The sequence below is a fragment of the Cydia amplana genome, chromosome 15, assembly GCF_948474715.1.
Source record: "Cydia amplana chromosome 15, ilCydAmpl1.1, whole genome shotgun sequence".
Taxonomy (NCBI): Eukaryota; Metazoa; Arthropoda; class Insecta; order Lepidoptera; family Tortricidae; genus Cydia; species Cydia amplana.
In genome coordinates, this window is record NC_086083.1 from 15,016,258 (window position 1) to 15,040,147 (window position 23,890).

Below are 23,890 nucleotides of genomic sequence, written 5' to 3' on the forward strand. Positions count from 1 at the left end.
ATTTTATAAAAAAACTACGCGAGACTCTTCAATGCGTCATTGATTTGACTCCTTGTTTTTATGTTTTAGGGGAAGTTATCGAATAAAATAAATATTTGAAAACTATTGTACTGCATTCGTAGCTACCCCATTGTACCTTAACTATGTTATAAAGTTACGTACTGCGTTTTATTTTTGAGTAGCAGTATGATATACCAGGTTCGAAGTAGTGCGTAGTCATAAGTGCTTTTTGCTAGGCCTCGATGAATAAAGTTTTTTGACTATATGACTTTGAGTGATGGAATGTTACACGCACACACCTAAGCAATAATGAAGTCCTGTTGCACGTATCCGTACTGGTTGGTGACGGCGCACGTGTAGCGCCCTCTTTGACCGTCGTTGTTCATTAAAAACTCGTATTTGAACTGGGTGTATGGGAGCGGTCTGCCGTCGTGGAGCCAAGTCACCTGTAAGCATGTTTAGTTTTAGACAAAGGTCATTTTAGAAATGCATGAATAGAAAAATAGATGTGAAAGTTGCAGAAATATCTAAAACGTTGGGAAATATTTCAGAAGATTTTGTCAGCCTACAGTTATCCGTTGATTCGACAGCTATCTAGGCGGCCGGTCTATCCACAGCACTTACCCGTGATACGTCTTGAGACTTCTTAAAACAATCATCATCTTCCTCGCGTTGTCCCCGCATTTTACCACGGCTCATGGGAGCCTTGGGTCCACTAGGGAACTAATCCCAGGAATTGGCGAGATCCTAGTTTTTACAAAAGCGACTGCCATCTGACCTTCCAACCCAGAGGGTAAACTAGGCCCAAGACCTAGGCCTAGGAAGTTTTCCTTCACCGAAAAGTGACTGGTAAATATCAAATGATATTTCGTACATAAGTTCTGGAAAACTCATTGGTACGAGCCAGGGTTTGAACCCGCGACCTCCGGATTGCAAGTCGCTATGCCACCAGCGCTTTTAGACTTCTTAACCCCTCGTTTCCCAGGACCTCTCAAATCCATACAATTCCGGCTCATATTTGAGCCACTGGGATCTGACAGGTTAAAACAATGATGTAATGTAACACTTACAATAGGCTGTGGAGTTCCACTGGCAGAGCAATCCATGGTTGCTCGGCGTCCATACTCATACGGTATATTGTTGTCTCCCTCATAGTTGAAGCGAGGCTTAAACCCGACCTCGACCCTGGTGGAGCCGGTCTGGGGTGGTCGGTCCGGGCCGCTCACGCGACACGTGTACGTGCCCGCGTCCGCTTGGGTCACGTTCTTGAGCTCGCCAGACGATATGTTGCGGCCGTCCTGAAAGAAAATATAAACAAATGATCAACCTTCTCAATTAGCACCTTAATAATAATAATATAATAATAATATTCTTTATTTGCTTAAAATATGGTACAATGAGTTGGTAAGGATAACATATATCTGTGCTTAAACATATTTTGCTAGTTTAGCATACAAATGTACACTTAAACTAAACTTAACTAAATAACTATCTAACTTCTACTCAATATTATCTAACATGCAAAACAGGTCATCTGTAGTGTAAAACATCTTAGTTTTTAGCCGACGATAAAGTTGTGCTTTAAATGAATTAAGAGGGAGATCCTTAACATTATCAGGAAGAGCATTAAATATTCGTATAACTACACATATAATAACTACTTTTCATGAAAAGGGAAGTATTTGGAACAAAATCAATTACAAGTCTGTTTGGGTTCCTTGTGTTTCTATGATATACATCTTTAGCTTTTTTGAACAGATGTGGGTATTTTTTTACAAAAACAGCTGCTTCAAAAATATACATACATGGTAATGTCAAAATTTCATGCTTTGTAAATAATGGCCTACATGATTCCCGTTGGCTAGGCCGCCTGGGGTCCGCTTGGTAAATAATCATCAGAATTGGGGTAAGCGCTAATGGCGCTATTCATAAACGGCTGCTAACTTAATCAGTTGATGATCGTCGTTTGTCCCTATCTGTTTTTATGCCATAGGGAGGGACAATCGACGGCCATCAGCTGATTAACTTAGCAGCCGTTTATGAATAACGCCATAAGTGTTTACGAAAGATCTTCCAACCCAGAGAGAAAACTAGGCCTTGTTGGTATTAGTCCTGTCAATATTTTCCTACACCGAAAAACGACTGGTAAATAACAAATGATTGGAAAAAGACATAGGATACCTTTCATCTCGGAATTCATTCCTATAGGGGCTGCTGCTGATGCGGTAACGGGCAGAGGCTACTCTACTCACTAATAAAAGTATCAGGAAAAATAAGTAGGTATAAACTCGTTTAAAACTTAAATACTTATCAAGCTTAAATCTTAATATCTGGAAGACATATCATATCATATAAAATTTCAAAAATTAGCGTTTTCCCAGAGATAAGACCTAGCTAGATCGATTTTTCGCCCCCGAAAACCCCCATATGCCAAATTTCATCGAAATCGTTAGAGCCGTTTCCGAGATCCCCGAAATATATATATATAAATAAATAAGTATATATATATATGCAAGAATTGCTCGTTTAAAGGTATTAGATTATAAATAAGTCTACGTATTTGTCTACGTATGTATGCAGGACTCTAAACTTATTTGTTTCAATATAATATTATTCTATTTACTACAATATTTTAAAAGATAGATGAACATAAACGTACCTTGAACCAATTTACTCTGTCAATCTTCGGCCTGTGTGGAACACTGCACGCTATATTTTCCGTTGTACCTTCTTCTATCATGATCGATAAAAAACGGTCTACAGGATAATCTGAAAAAACAAAAATTCTAAACGTGTATATCTTTTTTACAGACAAAGGAATATACGCGATAAAGACACGACACATATTAATAAAGGTGTGTGTGAAATTTTGAAAAAGATTGTGGTCGCAAATTTGACAAAATCTGAAAAATAGCGCAGAATAAGTAATAGTAAAAATAGTTACGAATTTGCGGCACTAGCGGTCGAGACTTTTGGGCCTTGGTCGTCAGACACCAGAACCATAATAATGGATATTTCCCGAAAACTTGTTGGGGTGTCTGGCGACCTACGAGCAGGGTCATATTTTGCCCAAAGGCTGAGCTTAACTATACAGCGGGGAAATGCGGCCAGTGTCCTGGGGACTATGCCCCAGGTGACATTAGGTTTCGTCGAAAATTGATGAAGTATATGTAAATATTGTAATTTTTAATACAGAAATAAAATAACGTGCTAAAAGTGTCATACACATTTTAGAAAGAATCTTTTGTGGACAATGGAATAAAACTTGACAAAGTTCAAAATTCGAAAAATTCAAAGTTTGGCCTCAAAAGTAGGCCTCAAGGGCGTCTTTTACAAGTCAGCACGAAACAGGTACCATCACGCTCCGCGATCGTTACGCCATTTATGGTCCTAGCTAAATAGGTTGTTCCATACTTATGCTATGGAATGTCCAATTTAGCTAGAACCCTAAATGGCGTAACAGTCACTGAGCGTGACTGTACATACATAGGTTTTTGAATAGTGCCATAGAACTCGACTCGCTAACTGTTTAGCTGCTTACCATTAACAACTACTTGAAACTGTTCGGAGGTAGATCCAAATTTGTTGATAGCTGTGCAAGTGTACGTCCCTGCTGCCGAGTCGTCCACTTTCTTGATGATTAGACTGCCATCTTTTCCGATGAGGTACCATTGAGTGTCTGCAACCAAGGAAAGTCTAAGTAAGAATGTAACAGTGAATCGAGTAGAACATGGAGGTAGCGTCAGCCTATCGGGAAGAATTAGGGTCAGTCCATCCATGTAGAACAAAAACGTTCAAAAAAAATCGGACATTTTTTCCGTGGACACTGTTACAGTTAACTTACTAAGTGCCACCTAACCTAGTGTAAAATTGTAATGGTAACCATGGTAACTCCAGGTTTAACCGGTTAACTCCGTGTTAGTGGGATCGTGCAAGTGGTGCTTATTAAGCTTTTATCATTTGACTTCCAAAAAGCAAAAGGGTTGAACATGCATATGCTGTGTGTTAAGCGAGAAAGTTGCGCTTCAAAGTACGTTTATTTTATGAAGCTTTATTTGACGTTCATAAGGATCATAAGCGAATTGTAATATGCCTACTTGAATAAACTATCTTTTCTTTTTTTATCTGATGTGTACAGCAAATATGTAGGTATATAACGCTAATATATACCCAAAAATTGTTGACCTATCTAACTCTGCACCGATTTGGCAAGTAATAGTGTGCCAGTGTCACCACAAAAATTCCCATAAAATATAACTTTAATAGTGGCACTTTCAAACTTTGTTACTGTAAAATGCTCCAAGCATGCAGCTCAGATCTTGTAGACGTTTTACCTGAAGAAAGGTTCTTCCCACCAAAGGTCCAAAGGACCTCAGGTTTGGGGTTGCCGGTAGCATCGCAGGGGACCCGCAGGTACATATCACCCTTCACGCCGTCATATTGCCGCATCCTGAACAGGATTGAGGGACGAGCTGAAATCAGGGAAGGTGGAAAGTAATGAAACTGCCAAAGTTTTCTTCGGGTTTCTTTGAGAGTAATCACTATGAAACAAATAGATTGTGCTATTTAATATTTTGTATATCTGTTGTTTTAAGAACAATAAACTACTTAGCTTAGGTACCACATACGTTAATCTATAATAGATGTCATATATTATGCAAAAACTGCCATAATACTCGTACCTATACAAAACGGTGAATCCACATATTTTGACTGAGATGTAGAGTTTGTTTCAATGAGTTACTTATTTCAATCTGAATTAGCATAGCAATATTCATATTTTTCTCTTCATGAGTCCACCACTCTTAACTATTAAGTACATCGGTGAATCTTATTACAAAAGGCGTAAGGTCCACCGATGCACAGTTAACAGTGTGGGCGATGGTACCTATAGACTCTATAGTATATAGTACTGAGGTACCTAATCCCAGGCGGTCTAGCACGAGTTACATTCTCGTGCGCGATTCAATACTTGAAGTCGCGCAAGATGTGGAGCGCGCGCGAGAACGCAACTCATGCTAGACCGCAACGAGCAAAGTTGGTTACTCTATGTCACTTCCAAGTGCCAACTTAGATAAGCATCTAAGTTGGCACTTGTAAATAATGAACCACCCTGAACCAGCTTGCACAAGCGTGCAAGTGCAAGCTCAGATGGACTCTGAAGAAAATTTACCTGTGACTGATACGGTGTAGGTGATATTTTTGGAACCGCCGGCGTTAACGGCAACGCATGTGTACTCGCCGCTCTGTCCGTGGTGGATTCGAGCGAAACGCAAGTCTCCTTCTACGGTATTGTGGCTAGAAATAAAATAAATGTTCAATAATTAAGGGCTGATTTAGACGCCGGCTCGCGAACTCGCATGCGATTTTAGCTACATTGCGGACTGTTGGTTACGTCCATTTCAACCGACCGATCAAAACCCGAAATGTAATGAAACTCACATGCGAGTTCTTGCATCGCCTAAATGAGCCCTAATAGTACAATAAACAACGTATATTATACCGCATTTCCTAAGCAAAACTTGTTTTCTGAGTTAACAAGCAGTTTTTTTTTAAACTCATGTTAATTTCTTCTAAATCTATGGGAAACTTACGCAATTTTAATGGCGTCAGATGTGTTCGTCTTGCGATAGAACCATGTGATGTGGGGCGGGGGAGGTCCGCCAGCTTTGCACTCCAAGTTCAGGGACGTACCTTCCTCTTGTTCAATGTGGGTCTTGTCTGGGGACTTCACAGCGACAGGAACTAGTGGAAAATACAAAGTTATTTTTAGTTTACATTGGGTATCTATGTTATAAAAACAAATTTTCTTAACTTCTTAGAAAATCCATACCCTAAAAAAACAATGAGACAAACCAGCAACCCTGACAAAAAATCGCTTCCTTTCATATGTTTTCAAGAAATCAGGGCAACACCTCATTTCTTGTCAAAATAAACCAATTTCATAGGATTCTAGGGGCTATTCATAAATTACGTCATTTCAAATTAGGGGGGGGGGGGTCTGGACATCGGATGATGGTAGCAAGACGTAGGAGGAAACGGGGCTATTCGACGCATGATTTTTGGATGATTTTAAGGGGGGGGGGGTCAAAAATCGTCAAAAATAGATGACGTAATTTATGAACAGCCCCCTAGTCAAGAAGACAATCATTGATAGAAAATGGCATTTAGCAGCTTAAGTCGATCGGCCTTTTTCGATGTAAATACACAAATACGATTATCACCTTGGCTAAGCCCCCAGGTTCTTAAATGTCTACTCTTCTGTAGTTATCTTACCAATAACGTCGAGCTCGATAGTGATAGAATCACTTCCCCACGTGTTACTCGCTTGACATGCGTAGTATCCGGCATCTGATAGTACGGCTGAAAACCTACGTAAAAGACACTTAGTATCAGGATTCATTTTTAAGATACTTATACTTATATCATTTCTGGCAAATACTTTAAAATCTTATTTCTCTTCTAAATGAATCAAGCATTATAATTGCGAGAATCTCTTAATAAAATTTCAAAACTTGTTATGTCAGCTGTACACACTCGTCGAGAGACCCCATGATAGGCCGATAACGAGTGTGTTGTGTACTGTTTCGCCCTTCCCCGATGTTTGCAACTTATTATTGTAACTTAAACATTAACCCCATGTTCAGGCAAATACATGTTATCAACTGCATAAACAAATAACACAGTAGTTACCTGTTGCTAACCGCCTCGGGATGGGATGGAAGCCGGCTCCATTTCTGGTCAGGGGCAGAGCCCCCGCTCTTGTTGATGTTTCAATTTAATGTTCCGAGGTTCCTGACACTTGATACACTCACACAGAACCTTCACAGATAGTATTTTCACAATAAAACCAATTTTACAGCACCGCCATAGCAAAAACGTGCCGTCCGTCGTTTGTTTTCCGCAGTGACTAGTTTCCCTTTTCTGCCACGGAGGGAACTGACCGGCGAGTGGCGTGGCTGTCGCGCGATTGTCGCAAGCACGGCGATTTCCCGCGCTATTTGAATTATGTAGCCGATAGACATGTTTTTATTATGCCTGAACATACACTCCCCCCCCGAACCAAGTAGAGCTTGGTTGATCTTAAGCATCAAGAGGAAGTCTAGCTAATTTAGCAACGGGCCTCATTAGAGTCCCCTTTTGAGTACGAAGTTCTACAATTCGTATTACGTTATCATTGCCCGGTAGTAACTTAGTTATTCGTCCGCGTCTCCATTGCAAGGGAGGATAGTTATCTTCCTTAATAAGGACTAGGTCTCCGATTTTAACCGAATCTGTCGAATCCGTCCATTTATGCCTTAACTGAAGGGTGTGTAGGTATTCGTTACGCCAGCGTGACCAGAAGTGTTGCGAGAGGCGTTGTAACAATTGAAAACGATTAAGTCGACCGATATTTGTCTCCTCAAAGTCATACTCAGGTAAGGCCGTCAAAGGTTCAGTTATTAAAAAATGTCCGGGGGTAAGGACTTCAAAATCATTCGGATCCGAACTTAAGGGCGTCAAAGGTCTAGAATTCATAACTGCTTCTGCACGGGTGAAAAAAGTACTAAGCTGTTCGAAAGTCAGATTTTGTTCGCCGAGAACTCTACGCATAAGTGTTTTAGCTGTTTTTACTGCTGCCTCAAATAGACCTCCCATATTAGGACTACTCGGAGGGTTGAATAACCATGTTATTTCAGATTTAGCAAGTTCCCGACTAATCTCTGTATTATGATTCCGCAGGTACACATAAATGTCTTTCAAATATTTATCAGTGCCAGTGTAGTTTGTGCCACAATCGGATCTAACGAGAGATGGTAATCCGCGTCTCGAAACAAAGCGTGTAAAGCAGTCTACAAAAGCTACTATGGAAAGTCCAGAAACTACTTCTAAGTGTACAGCTTTTGTAACCAAACAGACAAATATGCAAAGATAACATTTTTCTACTCGAGCATTTCTTAAAGTGCTGGTCTTAATGTTAAAAGGTCCTGCATAGTCCGTGCCTACACCTTGAAATGGACGCAAAGACCTAACACGATCTGGTGGTAAATCTGCCATGAGTGGTTGAGTAAAGCGTGGACGAACTCGGAAACACTGAACGCATTTAAACGTTACACTTCGAGTTATTCGTCTGACGGTCAGAATCCAGTATTTACGTGATAATATTGATTCAAGCGTATTAGCTCCAATATGACAAAATGTAATGTGATAATCTTCAACTAGCCGTTTAACAAACGAGCTGTTACCCGGGAGCAATATTGGATGCTTGGCATCATATGGCAAAGTTGAATGTTGGAGGCGACCACCAACCCTGACAATACCTAAACTATCCAAAAAGAGATTTAGCTTTTTTAAGGGTGATTTTATCCTATTTTTTAAGTTGAGTGAATTTATTTCATCGCTAAATGCATCTCTTTGAACTAGAATAATAAGTTTTCTTATAGCATTTCTACGTTCGTTAACTGTAAGGTAAGTCTTTGAAATTCGCGAATTGGGGTTACGTATATTATGGAGAAAACGCAGTATAAATCCCGTAACACTTACAATTTTTTTAAAGGAGCTATATCGCTCAATAATATCAAATCTGTCGTCTATAGTAGTTGCAACATTTGTGACGAATTTAGATTTCAAGCCGGGAAGTAATATTTCAGGAAATTCAGGTCCTTTACTTGGCCAAGTGCTGGGTTTACCGGTTAACCATGTCGGGTTCCACCATAACGAATGGTTCAATAACATAGCAGCAGATGTACCACGTGATGCCACGTCTGCACAGTTTTGTTCAGTTGGAACATGTCTCCAGGTAATTTTCACTTCAGATGTTATAATTTTCGATACACGATTCCCTTCGTAAACCTGCAATTTGTGAGGTTGTGTCCGTATCCAAGAAAGTACAATGGTGCTATCGCACCAGCCAATAACGTCATTGATCTCTATAGACAATTCGTTAACCAGAGTGTTATATACATGGTTGATAAGGTTAGTCAATAGCAAAGTACCGTTTAATTCCGACTGAGGAATAGTCATTCTTTTCCGTAGAGGAGAAACTCGCGATTTTGCTAATAAAAATCTAATAGTAACTTCACCACTTCCGCTAACTGTGCGCAAGTAAACTACAGCACCATAACCTACAGCAGATCCATCACTGAATCCGTGCAGTGAGTAGGTATTGTTTTTACTATCCGGTAATTTCAAACATCGAGGTATTGAAAGCCTCGTTATGTTAGGTAGATCCGAGAGGAGCTCACGCCATTTTTGTACAAGTTCTTCAGGGGCGGGAGAATCCCAATCGACGGCCTTATTGCCATCTCCATTACTGAGTAGCTCTTGTAATAGCAGTTTAGCCCGAAATATTACTGGACTGATCCACCCGAGTGGATCGAATAATTTTGCAGTAGATGATAGTATAGTGCGCCGAGTTACTTGTTGTTTTTCATCGGGCACATTGACCTTATACGTAAAACAATCAGTTTTTGGATCCCACTGTATGCCTAAAACTTTGATACATCCGTATTGATCATCTTTATCGAAGTTGTTGGGCATCTCACAATGGTCGCGAGGAAAGTCTTGCATTAACCGAGCATCGTTAGCTGCCCATTTGCGCAGCTCGTAACCCGCAGTGTTCATCAAGGCAATAAGCTCGTCACGCACGCTTAAAGCCTCCTCTAAAGAATCACCTCCACCGTTCAAATCGTCAACAAAACTATTGTGGCGTAGAATTTTAGTCGCCCGGGGAAAATCTGCTTCTCCGTCATTTGCTAATTGTTGCAAACAGCGATTCGAGACATACGGGCTTGACTTCAAGCCGTATGTATTAGTGGTAAGCTCGTATACTGTCAACGGTAACGAACTATTTTCTCTCCATAATATTAGTTGATATTTTCGATCATCGGGGTGAATCCATGTTTGCCTAAACATCATTTTTACGTCCGTGGTGAACACGAATTTATAGTATCTAAAGTTCAAAATTATATCAACTATATCGTTTTGCAGTTTTTCACCAGCGTATAAACAGTCATTTAGAGAAACACCGTTCGACGTTTTTCCACTTCCATCAAATACCACACGAATTTTTGATTTGTCACCAGATTTAAAAACTCCATGATGAGCTAGGAAATAGTGTTCATCCGTATAGTCACAAAAGTCTGACTTCTTCATATGTCCCATTTCTATATATTCCGTCATAAATTCCACATATTTGTCCCGGAATACAGGCTGAACTTTAAACCGACGTTCTAAAGCTTGAAATCTCCGATAAGCCATTTGTCTAGAATCGCCTAATTGAGGATGTGTAGGTATAAGCGGCAGTCGTACCGTGTATTTTCCATCTGACCCCCGATTTGTCGTTTCAATAAATAAATTCTCACATTCAATATTCATGGGGTCCTTAATTTTCATCATAGGTGGTTCTTCCGAAGACCAAAACCTTTCAACCGCTTCAACAAGTGCGTTTCCCGAAAACAAAATATTATCAGCATCCGTATTATTATTTACCACCGTATTGTACTTATGAATCGAATTTAAACCGAATAAAACCGAATTGTCATTGACAGACGTATTCACCGAGACCGAATCAAATAAAGCCGAATTATCACTAACCGAATCAGAACCGACTAAAACTAAATTTTCTTTAACCGAGTTAAACATATTAACCGAAGCCGAACCGAATGAAACCGAATTTTCATTAACCATGTTATGCGAAACCAGGTTCTGAGCCGAAATACCACTATTAAGTGGACCGAAAACCGCATAGTCGAAAATCGTATTTAACGCATATGGCCCACCTGGCCCTAACGTTACAATTTCGCCGGTTAAAATCTCGCCTAAAATATCACATCCGATAATAATATCGATCCTTGATAGATGTAATAAGTCCGTGTCTGAAATCGGAACCTTATTTATGAATTTTATTATATTCGCCAACTTGCACACATAGGCTGTAGGAATTTTCATAACAATGGCCGTGCAAGATAAAACCTTATTATCATTACTTTTAGGTTTCAAATTCAATACTACCTAGGGCTTGCAATTCGAATATTCGAATATTCGAATTTGTCGAATATTCGACCTGTTTTGATATTCGAATATTCGGCCGCTCAGGTTTCGAATATTCGAATATTTTTTATTACTATAAAAAAATCTATGTCATCCGCTGTAGTTACAGTTTCTGTGTGTTTTACGGGTATTTACAGTGAATGAGGAACGGTAGGTACCCAAATACAAAGGAAATAATATTTTTACTGTATTCCTCTCGATAGACTTCGTGAATATTCAGTGAAACCTAACTCAATTAAAAAAAAAAGAAATCAAAAAGTATGTTATTTTTACGGTGCGTAAGTTTTAAGTTACAGGGTCATTCTGTTTATTCAGTACAAGCGTACGTTAAGCGAATTTTTGAAGTCTAAACCTTGCCACTTATCGCAATTCTCAAATTTAATCATACCAAACCTGCCCAACTTGGTAATCTAACCATGCACCTTTAGCTGACGAATAATCCACCCAGTACTCAACTAACTTTTTCCTTTAAATATTCCAATATTATATAATTAGCCGACCATTAGGAATAATAACTTGCCAAAACAAATAAAGTCAATAAATATTCAAAATACAATGAAATTAAAGGCCTTTTTACAGGCCTCTGAGTGATTACAAGTTAATTTAAATCGGAAAATAATTACCCACTAAAAAAATATCTTACATACCTAGAAGTTTGGATGGTTAAAGTTATATTATTTCACGCAACGACGCATTTATAATAAGTTATATCTAGAAATATTAAATACGTCTAATTTTGGCGCTTTACTTGTTTTTATAACTGTGGGCATCTTATAAATAGTATAGGATGATAAAATAAGTTTTCAGGATTTCTGCCAAATATCCTTAGTTTTAGCAATATGTGAAAAAAGCTTTTGAATAAAACGATAATAAACCGATTTCTCGTTCCTTTTCTTATTTTTTATAATATTCGAATAATTATTCGAATATTCGAATACGTCGTCAGAAAAAGTCGAATATTCGAATATCTGAAAGTTTCGAATATTTGCAAGCCCTAATACTACCATTTGATCATTAAGCCTACCTTTTCCGCCGACACCGTAAACAGAAGTATGACAGTTATGTCGCTTTAATAAAAGTAAGTTACTAAATGCACTTCTAATTATAGTTAATTGCGAGCCAATATCTAACAAGGCGCGTGTAGGTACCAAGTTACCGTAAGCCGATTGTGCATAAACAATTACAGTAGGTAGTAATATGTTATCCGGTAATTTAGGAACGGATGAAGCGACATGACTGTCAATTAATTGCTATGAGTTTCTATTCTGCCCAGCAGTGGGCGAAGTCGAGAAACGAATATCGTTATTCTCGCGTACATCTTGTATCGCCGGCGCCGGTGCCGTCAAACGATTGTCATTTGAGTCAAAACGGCACGAGTACTCACGATTCGTCTCAAATCGTCCATAAGCCGAATGCGGGGCGTTATTCTCAAATCTGTCGACCGACCGATTGTCGAAGTGATCGTAATCGTCATTACAATCAGTATTGCGTTCACCATTGTAATCGAACATACCTACGGCTACGTGACGCGTGTTTTTGTTTATTTTGTTATTTTTATTGAACTTGTCGTTTTGGGTCAAGCAAATCAATTTATGATGGCCAACGTTGCCGCAAAAGGAACATGCTACATTACGCGTGCATGAAATAGCCGAATGTCCACCGAAACATCTAAAACAGTATCCCTTTGTCTTAACCCACGTACGTCGTTCATCCGGGGTTGAGCCTAGAAATTTAAAACAATCGAATACCTTGTGGTTCGTATTATTACAGAATAGGCACCCGACGGGTTGTTTACGTTGCTCATAAGTATTTAACTTTCGAGTCCGTTCATCCGATTTTACTGTAACCGAATTATAATCCGTAGCAGTGTCAATGAAATGACATTCATTTTGAATAAACGTTATAAAAATTTTAAACTCCGGTAATCCATTATTTAATCCACCGTGTTTTTGTTCAAATCTAGTTCTTAACTCTGTGGGTAACTTCCCAAGCATCATAAACACAAGCATGTAATCTTCGATAGATAATCCTAAATTTTTTAGGGACCTGGTACATTCTAATAGCGGATTAAGTAACCCTACGCGAAGATTTCGCGGATTCGTCAAGACGGGCAAATTAATCAAGCGTCCTAGATATCGGTCAATCATCATCCTTTTATTATCATATCTACTCTTTAAAATTTCTAGGGCGGTATCTAGTGAGTCGTCCGTCATAGTCAGGTGTTGTATAAGCGTCCGGGGCTCGTCATAAACATGACTAAACAAATAGTGATATTTTTGCGTCTTGGAGAGATCGTTTCTGGACAATATTAGAGAGTTGAACAAACTAATAAATCCGAACCATTCGAATGGTTCTCCGTGATAGTTCTGTAGATCTATATTAGGTAGACGGCCATGCACTGAACTTTCCGTCGTCATGTGTGAACCATCAGAATTCGGTAATTTTACAGAAAATGCTTCAAGTTCATTGTAACAGAGATTAGCCTTCTTAAATTGCTCATCATATACCGATACGCGTGCCTGGTCTGTTTCCTCATCTAATTTTGTTAACAAATTCTCATAAGCGACCGATAGATTCTTATAATGGTCTTCGAGTTTACGAATTCGAGCCGATAATACCCCTGATGAGTAATCCTTTGATTTAATCATAGCGGCCGTGTCCGTAAACCACTCGCATTCAATTTTAAATTTTACTTCGTAACTTTTAAGCGCCATCTTGAATCATAAAATTTTCACAACACCACAACAGACACGCCGTAATAACAATACCAACACCTATGAATTAAGTACGCACCGAACGGAAAGCTATGTACTTTATATTACCTACGTAATAACAATTTTAAATAATTAGCCACAAAAACCGAATTCACCGCCGATAAATAATGAATAAATGTACTTAGTATCTTAAATCAAAACGTTCGCCGTCCGCAATCGAAGACGCGTCTTCTAGTACCAAGGTAGATTTAAAATCCGCGCTCTTAGGACCAATTTTATGTTTGCAACTTATTATTGTAACTTAAACATTAACCCCATGTTCAGGCAAATACATGTTATCAACTGCATAAACAAATAACACAGTAGTTACCTGTTGCTAACCGCCTCGGGATGGGATGGAAGCCGGCTCCATTTCTGGTCAGGGGCAGAGCCCCCGCTCTTGTTGATGTTTCAATTTAATGTTCCGAGGTTCCTGACACTTGATACACTCACACAGAACCTTCACAGATAGTATTTTCACAATAAAACCAATTTTACAGCACCGCCATAGCAAAAACGTGCCGTCCGTCGTTTGTTTTCCGCAGTGACTAGTTTCCCTTTTCTGCCACGGAGGGAACTGACCGGCGAGTGGCGTGGCTGTCGCGCGATTGTCGCAAGCACGGCGATTTCCCGCGCTATTTGAATTATGTAGCCGATAGACATGTTTTTATTATGCCTGAACACCCGATTATTGGTTTTTTGCTGAGACTCGGCGAGAGTCTCTCGACAAGTGTGTACGATTGTTCCATAACACGGCAGTACAGTCAGCAGCAGAAGTTGCTAAGCGGGCCAGGTGTTCACAATGACGCGACTTTATTGTTAAGAGAGTAAGAGCGTGTCAATGTAATTTTGAACACCTCGCCCGCTTAGCAACTTCTGCTGCTGACTGTACCACATCGGTTGGTAGGTTCTTTTATCTTTGAAGCATTGCCTCACTGCCACTCAACCGTTTAACCCTTCTTGCAAGTGGTAATGCCTCTGAGATATGAATGTTTTTTGACACCTACCCAAGACTTCCATTGGCATAGAAAGTATGCCTCGTTTTATCGGAAAGTAGCCGTCCGTTGTGAGTCCAGACCACGCTGGGCTTGGGTATTCCATCGGCTGCACAATCAAGGGTCACAGGCGTCCCTTCGAGCACGGTCACTCTCGTCTCCATATCTTCCGAGATATCAGGAGAGTCTGAAGAAGAAAATGGTAAACTTCAGTATGATCACGTTCATAAATTTACTTACACTCGACTTATGATAATAAAGGAGTTTGATTTCCAGGTGAAGTACGAATAACACCTGGAGATCAGCAATGGTACTCAGAGACGACAGCAGTACTCCATATTTGCTATAGGTATGTTTGTTTAAGTTACTTAAACTGATCATTGCATAACTGTTTTAAATATAAGATAGACATTCGAATGGTCTTCACTGTCCATGTTATTTTAAAACTCGCTGTTTAGTCAGTGTTTAGTATTCAAACTTGCTTGCTACAGCCGCTATGCTAACTTATCTGAAATAGCACGGCTACTGGCCGGTGACACAGAAAAGATGTCAAAAAACAATAAATGCCAAAACTCTAGTGTCATTCGAATCGCAAAAGAAACAGAACAAATATATAAATAATATTCAGTAAAAAACTAAAAAAAGTGTTCCCTAATATTAAGAAGGAAACGGCAAGGAGCCACCACCAGCAGAGGCCTGTGCCAGCATGAGGACACTCAACAGAACCGGTAAGGTAAGCCAGCCTAATTTATTTGAGCTAGCATAGCACAACTTATTTTCTCATACAGTCCGCACCCCGCCTCACTCGTTGTAGGTACCTACATATTATCTTTAAATTTAAGTCATTGAAAATAAAGGCAGCATGGTAATTCATTGGTATCATTTATTGAGCACTAGGACGTTTACCGTGTATTCTTTGCAAAACGCTCTAGATTATCTTCACAGGGTTGGTAGTTGGTAGAAGTCAAACACATTCGTTTGAAATTTGAACACCGCTGCAGTACTAAGTAACCTACTTACACTCGACAATCAATTCAATGCCATGGTAATCAACTCCCATAGCATTCTCTGCCTTGCAACTGTACGTGCCGGCGTCGGAAATCTGAATGTTGTCCAAATGTAACGTGTCCGAGGTTTCGTTTAGGGCGATGTCTTCATCGGCGTTTTTGAACGACCAGCTGAGGGTTGCGTTGGGTATAGCTTCGATAAGCCTAAAACAATGATTTTATGAACAAGTCATTTTTAAATAAATCGCAGTAAGGTTAGATGGGGTAAGACAAACATTGACAATAGAAACACTTGCAGGGAATCCTCACTGGGTGCTTTTTTAGTAAAAGGAATATACAGTAATTTTAAACTGTGTATTTATTTGTGTACTTTAACCTCACCTGCACCGAAAGGTCACTTCGGTTTCTGCTCTAGCGTTAATCGTGTGAACACTCTTGTCGATTTTTGGCGGCCCTGAAAATAGAAGATAAATTTTGTTATTACCGGTTTGTTATTACCGATACATTATTTCTTTTTGTTTGGCGCATGTCATTGTTATTTGGACTAATCGCCTCGGGCAATAGGGGCCTTGATAACTCCTTCCGTGTATAACATCTATTTCTCAGTTCGTTTTTATGAGTGAAAATGAATAATCAACAATAATAAACAGTGATCGGAATTGGTAGTGCCATTTCACGGGACTTCGGTGCGTAAGCTTAGTATGGATATACCTTTTCACCCCGGGATTTCATATTACCTACTTTAATTAAAGACATGCCAAGAAATATTTTTGTGAAAAAAACCGGCCAAGTGCGAGTCGGACTCACGTTCCAAGGGTTCCGTACATTAAGTCCGACTCACGCTTGACTGCACATTTCTAATAGGTTTTCCTGTCATCTATAGGTAAAGAACTATTTTGTGTATTTTTTTCAAAATTTTAGACCCAGTAGTTTCGGAGATAAAGGGGGGAATAATCATTTTTTGACTATTTTCTTGAATAACTGCTAAACTATTATTCCTAAAATTAAAAAAAAAACACCTATATATATTTGTAATCCTTACAATGAGCTCTTTCATTTGATATGTAACACGATATAGTTTGAAAAACATTATTTTTTAATTTTCTCATTTACCCCCAAAAATGGCCTCCATATTTAAAATTCATTTACTTACGTTACACGTCACAAACTTACTTATGTGTGCCAAATTTCATCTTAATTGGTCCAGTAGTTTCGGAGAAAATTGGCTGTGACAGACGGACGGACAGACAGACGCACGAGTGATCCTAATCCTATTAGGATTCCGTTTTTTCCTTTTGAGGTACGGAACCCTAAAAATAAGAGTCTTGGAATCCCGAGCCTTATCCATGTTAAGTACAATGTTTGAGGTCATTCACCCCAAATGGCACTACCTATTCCGATCATTGATAATAAATCAATGTCTAATATGAAATCAATGAATATTATTATTACTAAGAGATGCAAGACAATCCTTGATTTGTCAAAATAAAGATGCAAAATACAATTATAGGTGATTGCAGTAGTATATAACTCATTTTCAATGTATTTACTATTAGGTACCTACAGTCTACAGAATTACAAGATATTTGTTGTAAAATAGGACAAGAAGTTCATGAATTGAAAGCTGAGAAAGCGTGATATTATGCATTTTAATAACTTACCAACACCACTTATATCTACTTTCAAAAGCTTCGCAACCTTCTTCACGTTGTTCTTGGCCACGCAGAAGTAGTTGCCGGCCAAGTTAGGTTCCATAGAGTTGACGGTGATGACGGCGCCATCGGCAGACACGTTGTAGTTGCCGCCAGGTTTGAGGAGTTTCCGACCTTTGTACCAGGTTACTGTGGCTGGGGGATGGGCTAGGACTTCGCAGGTTATGTTGCCTGGCTTCTGGTATTCGATGGTTGTATCTAAAACATATATTTAGTCATCATTCTTCTAGTTTGACGAATTTGTTCATACAAATTCAAAGAAAATAATTTCAAAGAAAAAAGAAAGGAAAGGAAGAGGAAGTTGCGCAGGATCGGGATAGATGGCACGCTCTCGTTTCGGAGGCCAAGATTCATTTTGGATCACTGAGCCAAAATAGTTAGTTAGTTATAATTTCAAAGAGGTCCCAATTTTTTTAAAATCAAATATGTTCTCTAGATTTTCAGTTTAGAAAAAATATAGATGAAATATATGTATCACGGTAGAATATGAATAAAATATTATGGAACTTACATTAATTCTAATTTCACATCACGTGACTATATCCTGACAAATAAACACACATGAAATACATAACAAATAACTAAATAAAGAGACTCAGGGACGCAACAGGGGACCCAAGAGCTGGCAGTTACCTCGCTCAACGCTTCAGTCTGGCAGTTCAGCGGGGGGACCTTGCCGCAGGGCCCTTTTTTAAATTTAGTTTAGTTTTATTTTGGAATAGTTTGTATTTAGTTTAATTGTAATTTTAAGTTGTTTTTATTTATTGTTTTTTATCATGTTTTTGTCCCATATATATGAATATACTAAATATGTAGTGGTTTACTTTAAAACCAGAGATATTCAGCGCTTGTAAATAATCTCATTTTTAAGGAAGCCAAAGAAAATTTTAGTAATTTAGAAGAAAAACCTTATATGTGAAATGAAATGAAATGAAAAGAATTTATTTGACACAACAATCTTAATACTAACAGATATTAAATACCTATATGACATTGTTTTGTAACTTGTTGTATCAAAGAGGATACCACTCAGCATGTGTCAGAGCACTTAGTGCAAAGACGCTGGTTTTCAGTGGACCCTTAAACTTAAAAACGAATCCTAGAAATAAAATATGTTACAACATTAAGAACAATAAAAAACACAATGCGGAGCAGGTAGTCTTAAAATAATATCCAGCAATAAATATGAATTAATCTAAAAAGATCTTAACAAGAGATGAATGGGGAATTTAATTACTTACGCAACATAAACTTATTTTTAACCGACTTCCAAATCTCAAAGAAGGAGGTTATCAATTCGGTTGTATGTTTTTTTTTATTTTTTTTATTTTTATTTTTTTTTATGTTTGTTACTCCATATCTCCGTCATTACTGGACCGATTTTGAAAATTCTTTTTTTGATTGTATGTATATGCATACAGATTGGTCCCGTTTTGGTCAAAACCCAGTTCTGATGATGGGATCCATGAGGAATCGAGGGAACTCCTCAAATCTTAAAGGCATACATATAGTGATTTTTGTGTTTTTATCAACAAATCAAGCATATACATTCAGAAACGTGACATTTGATGAAGTGGAACTGCTGATGATGATCAGAACAGAACTCTTCAACGACGCATAGTTCACGTTTGGCGATTTGTCGTCTTCGTTATGTTTGTTAAGCAAGTTAAGTTTTTAAGCCACATTTTTGTCAAGCTCGAGTTCTGATGATGGGATCCATGAGGAATCGAGGGAACTCCTCAAATCTTAAAGGCGTGCGTATACCTAGAGATTTTTGTATTTTCATCAGAAAATCCGAAAATCAGAAAATTTTTATTAAAAACTGTCGCATTTGATGAAATGGAACTGCTGATGATGATCAGAACAGAACTCTTCAACGACCCATAGTTCACGTTTGGCGATTTGTCCTCTTCGTTATGTTTGTTAAGCAAGTTTAGTTTTTAAGCCACATTTCTGTCAAGCTCGAGTTCTGATGATGAGATCCATAAGGAATCGAGGGAACTCCTCAAATCTTAAAGGCACACGTATAGAATTTTCTGTATTTTCATCATAAAATAAAGCATTAACATTAAAAACTGTCGCATTTGATGAACTGGAACTGCTGATGATGATCAGAACAGAACTCTTCAACGACGCATAGTACATGTTTGGTGATTTCGAATTTCGACTTTGACTTGGACTGGGACCCGGACTCGGATCCAGATCCGGCCTCGTAACCGGATCCGGTTGGGACCCGGACCCGGACCTGGACTCGGACTCGGACCCGGACTCGGACACAGACCTTGACCCGGAAAACCACTATGATACCTAAACTAAACAAACTACTATGATTACCTACCATAAAATGTAGGTATAAAGTATGATGAGGCCAAACCCCTCCCGCTCAAACCCCCGTACACCGCACCGCATGCGCCGTTAAGTGGGTTAGGTTAGGTTTGAACTGCTATCCTCACAGAACCGAACAAAAGTGGGTTAGGTTAGGTTAGAACTGCGAGCCTTACAGAAACGAAATGCTACTAGAAAAGTGGGCGGTTTTACCTCATTTTCTACATAGCGCACCATCTACAATAATCTTTCACCGGGCCGCATAGAAGTCGGTTTTTTTTTTCTTAAAAATTATTTTAAATAATAATAGACACAGGTGACTAGGAGTGGGAAGTTTGGTGAGTGAGAAGATGAAGTTTAGATTTGCTTTTAAATGAAAAAATAGAAGCAGCGTTTCTTATTAACGCAATGTTATTCCAGCATTGCGTGGCAGCATACCGGAAACTGCCATGAAAGCTAGTCAAACTGTGTCGCGGGCAGATGAGGCGGGAGGATTGTCTTTCGTGCATTCTAGAAAATGTAAGCTTGTCAAAGAGATATGTGGGTTTTTTGCTATTAATAATTCCAAATAATAAGGAAGCAAGGTGTAGCGTTCTACGTGCGTCCATTTTAAGCAGTTTACTAGTGTTTAAGAATGGTGTAACATGGGCACGCTTTGGTATCGGAAAGCAAAATCTGGCGCAAGCATTTTGTAGTCTTTGTATTTGCATTTTGGTACGCGACAATAGACACCCTCCTATTACTGTGTCAGCATAATTTAATTTTGATAATATTTGTTTGGATATTTTCACTGGTATATTAACTCCAATTATCATGGCAAAAAAGGTTTATTAATTTTTGATACTTATCCAGATCTAAAATAATTTTACCTTCAGCCTTAACTTCAATGAAGTCTTTAACTTCAGTAAGAACGGTTACATTTTGCACGCCGTCGCCTGCCGCGTTGGTAGCTTGACAACTGTACGTGGCCTTCTTTTCCACTTTAGGTATCTCCAGCACACTCACATAGTCGTAGGGGAGCTCGATGATTGAGGCCTGAAATTAAAAAAAAAACAACCGACTGATCCTAATTTATTTGTCGCAAACCATGGTATTACCTAGACATGTTCAAAGCAAGAAGTATCTTATATCTTTTACCTTTAAACGAGAAATTCTTGTATATTTATTTATTTATTTATAGACATATTTCGGGGATCTCGCAATCGGCTCTAACGATTTCGATGAAATTTGTTATATAGGGGTTTTCGGGGGCGAAAAATCGATCTAGCTAGGTCTTCTCTCTGGGAAAACGTGCATTTTTGAGTTTTTATATGTTTTCCGAGCAAAGCTCGGTCGCCCAGATATTATTATTGTATACGACAACATTAAATAAAGCAGTAACGAATATGATCAAGAGCGAATATGAGCGCTGGTCTATAGAAAGTTGAACAATTATGATGAAATGAAAGCAGCATGTCCAAGCATTTTTCCTACTTTATTCTGAATAGGTTTTAACGAACTTTTCCTCCATTTTAATATACATAATAGGCTGATATGTAATGATGATCAAAAGCATGTTTATACCGTAAACGACCTCGTGTATTAGCTTTGTGATTCTAGGTTTTGCATAAATACCTTCTTATACTCCAGCTTAGCAGAGGCGTCATCAGATTGCCAAATAATATCAACCTTTGGATATCCTTTGACTTTGCACTTCAGTTTCAGCGGCTTGAAAAATGCTGCGTTGATTGTGGGTCCTCCTTTTATTGTTACTTCGGGAGCTTTCTCGGTGGGCTGATCTGAAATAAAATTAAATTTCCTGGGTGGATCAACTATTACTTGTTTTTATTCTGTCCGGTCAGCCAAGAGACAATAGTAGCATAGTTTGTTAGAAGACATTGTCCACCATCTTCTTCTGACACGCTTGGTAGACGACCCTCTATGGAAAGGGTTTATAAGTTTCACAAAAAAGCTTTTTTTGAGAAATTAAATGCCTAAAAATCAGGTTTTAAAGAGTGACCCAGGAAAACGTAACCATGTTCCGTTTTTGAGTAACAGATTTTTGAAAATTAGTTAGGTTGCTGATGTTACTCACCTACGACGGACTGTGGTTTGATTGGCGTCAAGCTATACCTCGTTATGTTGCTATTTTTCCTGGTGTCGTACCCATTTATCTGAAAAAAGATTTAGAGTACTTAAGTTCAAAATTCCTAACCACTCCACTCTTTATCACTCAATCCATGATAAAAACTATCCTATGTCCTTTCCCGGGACTCAATAAACCGCTATACTAAATTTTAATTTTAATAAGTTCCGCGATTAAAGCTTCAATAGATTACAGACAGTGTTACTTTAATATTTATATCACTACATAGTATAAAACAAAGTCACTTCCCGCTGTCTGTCTGTATGTAGGTACTTATGCATAGATCTTTAAAACTACGCAACGGATATTGATGCGATTTTTTTTAAATATAGATAGAGTGATTCAAGAGGAAGGTTAATGTATAATTTGTTAACCCGTGCGAAGACGGGGGCGGGTCGCTAGTTAGATATATTTAGGGATTATTACATAAGGTGCTGCACACCTTGAATTGTTTGCACCTTATATTCCAATTTTTTTTTTGCGGCTGTAGGATATTGTAGGTTCCACTTACAGCTAGCTTAAACGTGTCCTTCGGCGTTTCAACGGGCTCCGTCGTGTAGAACTGTTCATCTTTGTTGACGAGTGTAAGTGGTTCCTGCAGGAGCACAGCGTCGTCCATACCGAGGATCTGCACGTTGACCAGTTTCACGTGTGGGGCGTCAAGCACTTTTATGGCTACGTAGGACTTTACATCTGTGGAAAACATTTTGTTAATGCTGGCATAATGTGTCGACGCCAAAGATGAAAACAAATACACTATTATAATCTGGTGCGAGTCTATAGTGACTATGCTAGGTACTGATGCTAGAAGGAGCGAGGGTGGAGAACCTGGGTATGTTAGAAGTGCACTGGATCAGTCCAGTCCCTGACACAAGATGTGTTGATGCTGGTCCTATCTACTTGCACCCTTAAATTCCAGGTTTTCTGTTGGTCTTGTCTTGTTAGTCAAGTAGTGGTAAAGAGCTTAATTTACCTTGTTTACTTCGTTAGTATTTACTTTGACGACTTAGCAGTGGCCGGCGACTTATCGCAAGCCAAGACTGTTACAAAACTACATATTTTATTCAAGGATGCCTTAAACATCTGTTACCTGGTGCGGGTCTAGTGACAGTCTCCTCGATGTTAGTAGGAGCGATGGTGGAGAAGCCATGTCGGAAGTGCACTGAACTCGACGCAGTTACCACGACATGCGTGTTGCTGATGCTGCCGGTTTGCACCCTGTACACGCCCGATTTCACGTGGGGGACTTTCACTATCTAGTTGAAAAAATACGTCACTCATATGAAAGAAACAAAAGCTGTCTATTTTTTGGCAAACATACGAGTAGATACATTTTGCGGTCAGTTTTCGGTTCTAACAACGCTGTTCAAGGGATACGGGTATGTATGTATAGGTCTATAAATTACATGAAACACACATACTGAAATTTAACTGCATATCTGAAAATAAGTTATTTGATAGGGGCAATTTGTTAACCACACCCACATTTTGTTGCTGAGCGACCAAATGGGATTTTAATTGATTGATTGCTTTTTAGACAAACAACGTATGGAATGCATAACAGTCCAATTGTACCAATTGAGTGCAAGGATGCAGTTGCATAGAAATATAAACTATCATCTATTTAATCTTATTGTTGGCCTACAAAATTACATTTGTCTTCTAAAATTATCTTGAAGTAACTTTATTCGGGTTGTATAAGCCCTTTAATCAGCTTTCGTTTTGTGTAAGTAGCCATATCGCTGATACACAAAGTTTCTAATATATAAGTGAAAAATCGAAAAATGGGACCTTTAAACCGCCCTGCTCAAGCTCAAGGGCTACGGCCGGTGACTTTTGATATGTTCACCTCCTAACTAGTCCAAACAAAGTTACGGAGTCAAACATTGTATTCAAGCATTTCCCTTTATGCCTTCTTGTTGCTTGGCCTGTATTTGGTATT

The 23,890-nt window shown here is 38.8% G+C and overlaps 2 protein-coding genes across 2 annotated transcripts in view; both read right to left on the bottom strand.

The window, feature by feature from the left end:
- Positions 1–299: 299 nt before the first annotated feature.
- Positions 300–23,890, bottom strand: part of LOC134654837 (hemicentin-1-like) — a 38,585-nt gene continuing 14,994 nt past the window's right edge. Inside the window, exons 6-22 of the mRNA XM_063510307.1 lie at positions 23,039–23,204; positions 22,460–22,641; positions 21,898–21,976; positions 21,438–21,601; positions 20,693–20,858; positions 17,448–17,696; positions 16,168–16,240; positions 15,800–15,990; positions 14,792–14,966; positions 6,277–6,371; positions 5,595–5,745; positions 5,174–5,298; positions 4,335–4,472; positions 3,542–3,679; positions 2,660–2,769; positions 1,071–1,298; positions 300–446 (exon numbers count right to left, since the gene is read on the bottom strand). Of these exons, the coding sequence (XP_063366377.1) occupies positions 300–446; positions 1,071–1,298; positions 2,660–2,769; positions 3,542–3,679; positions 4,335–4,472; positions 5,174–5,298; positions 5,595–5,745; positions 6,277–6,371; positions 14,792–14,966; positions 15,800–15,990; positions 16,168–16,240; positions 17,448–17,696; positions 20,693–20,858; positions 21,438–21,601; positions 21,898–21,976; positions 22,460–22,641; positions 23,039–23,204 (2,577 nt within the window). The remainder of the gene's footprint in view (positions 447–1,070; positions 1,299–2,659; positions 2,770–3,541; positions 3,680–4,334; positions 4,473–5,173; positions 5,299–5,594; positions 5,746–6,276; positions 6,372–14,791; positions 14,967–15,799; positions 15,991–16,167; positions 16,241–17,447; positions 17,697–20,692; positions 20,859–21,437; positions 21,602–21,897; positions 21,977–22,459; positions 22,642–23,038; positions 23,205–23,890) is intronic.
- On the bottom strand, positions 10,179–13,757 carry LOC134654619 (uncharacterized). The gene is made up of 2 exons (XM_063510085.1): positions 12,036–13,757; positions 10,179–10,992 (listed from the first exon to the last, which is right to left on the bottom strand). Exon 1 carries the CDS (start codon positions 13,743–13,745, stop codon positions 12,282–12,284), a length of 1,464 nt encoding a protein of 487 aa, XP_063366155.1. The 5' UTR covers positions 13,746–13,757; the 3' UTR covers positions 10,179–10,992; positions 12,036–12,281.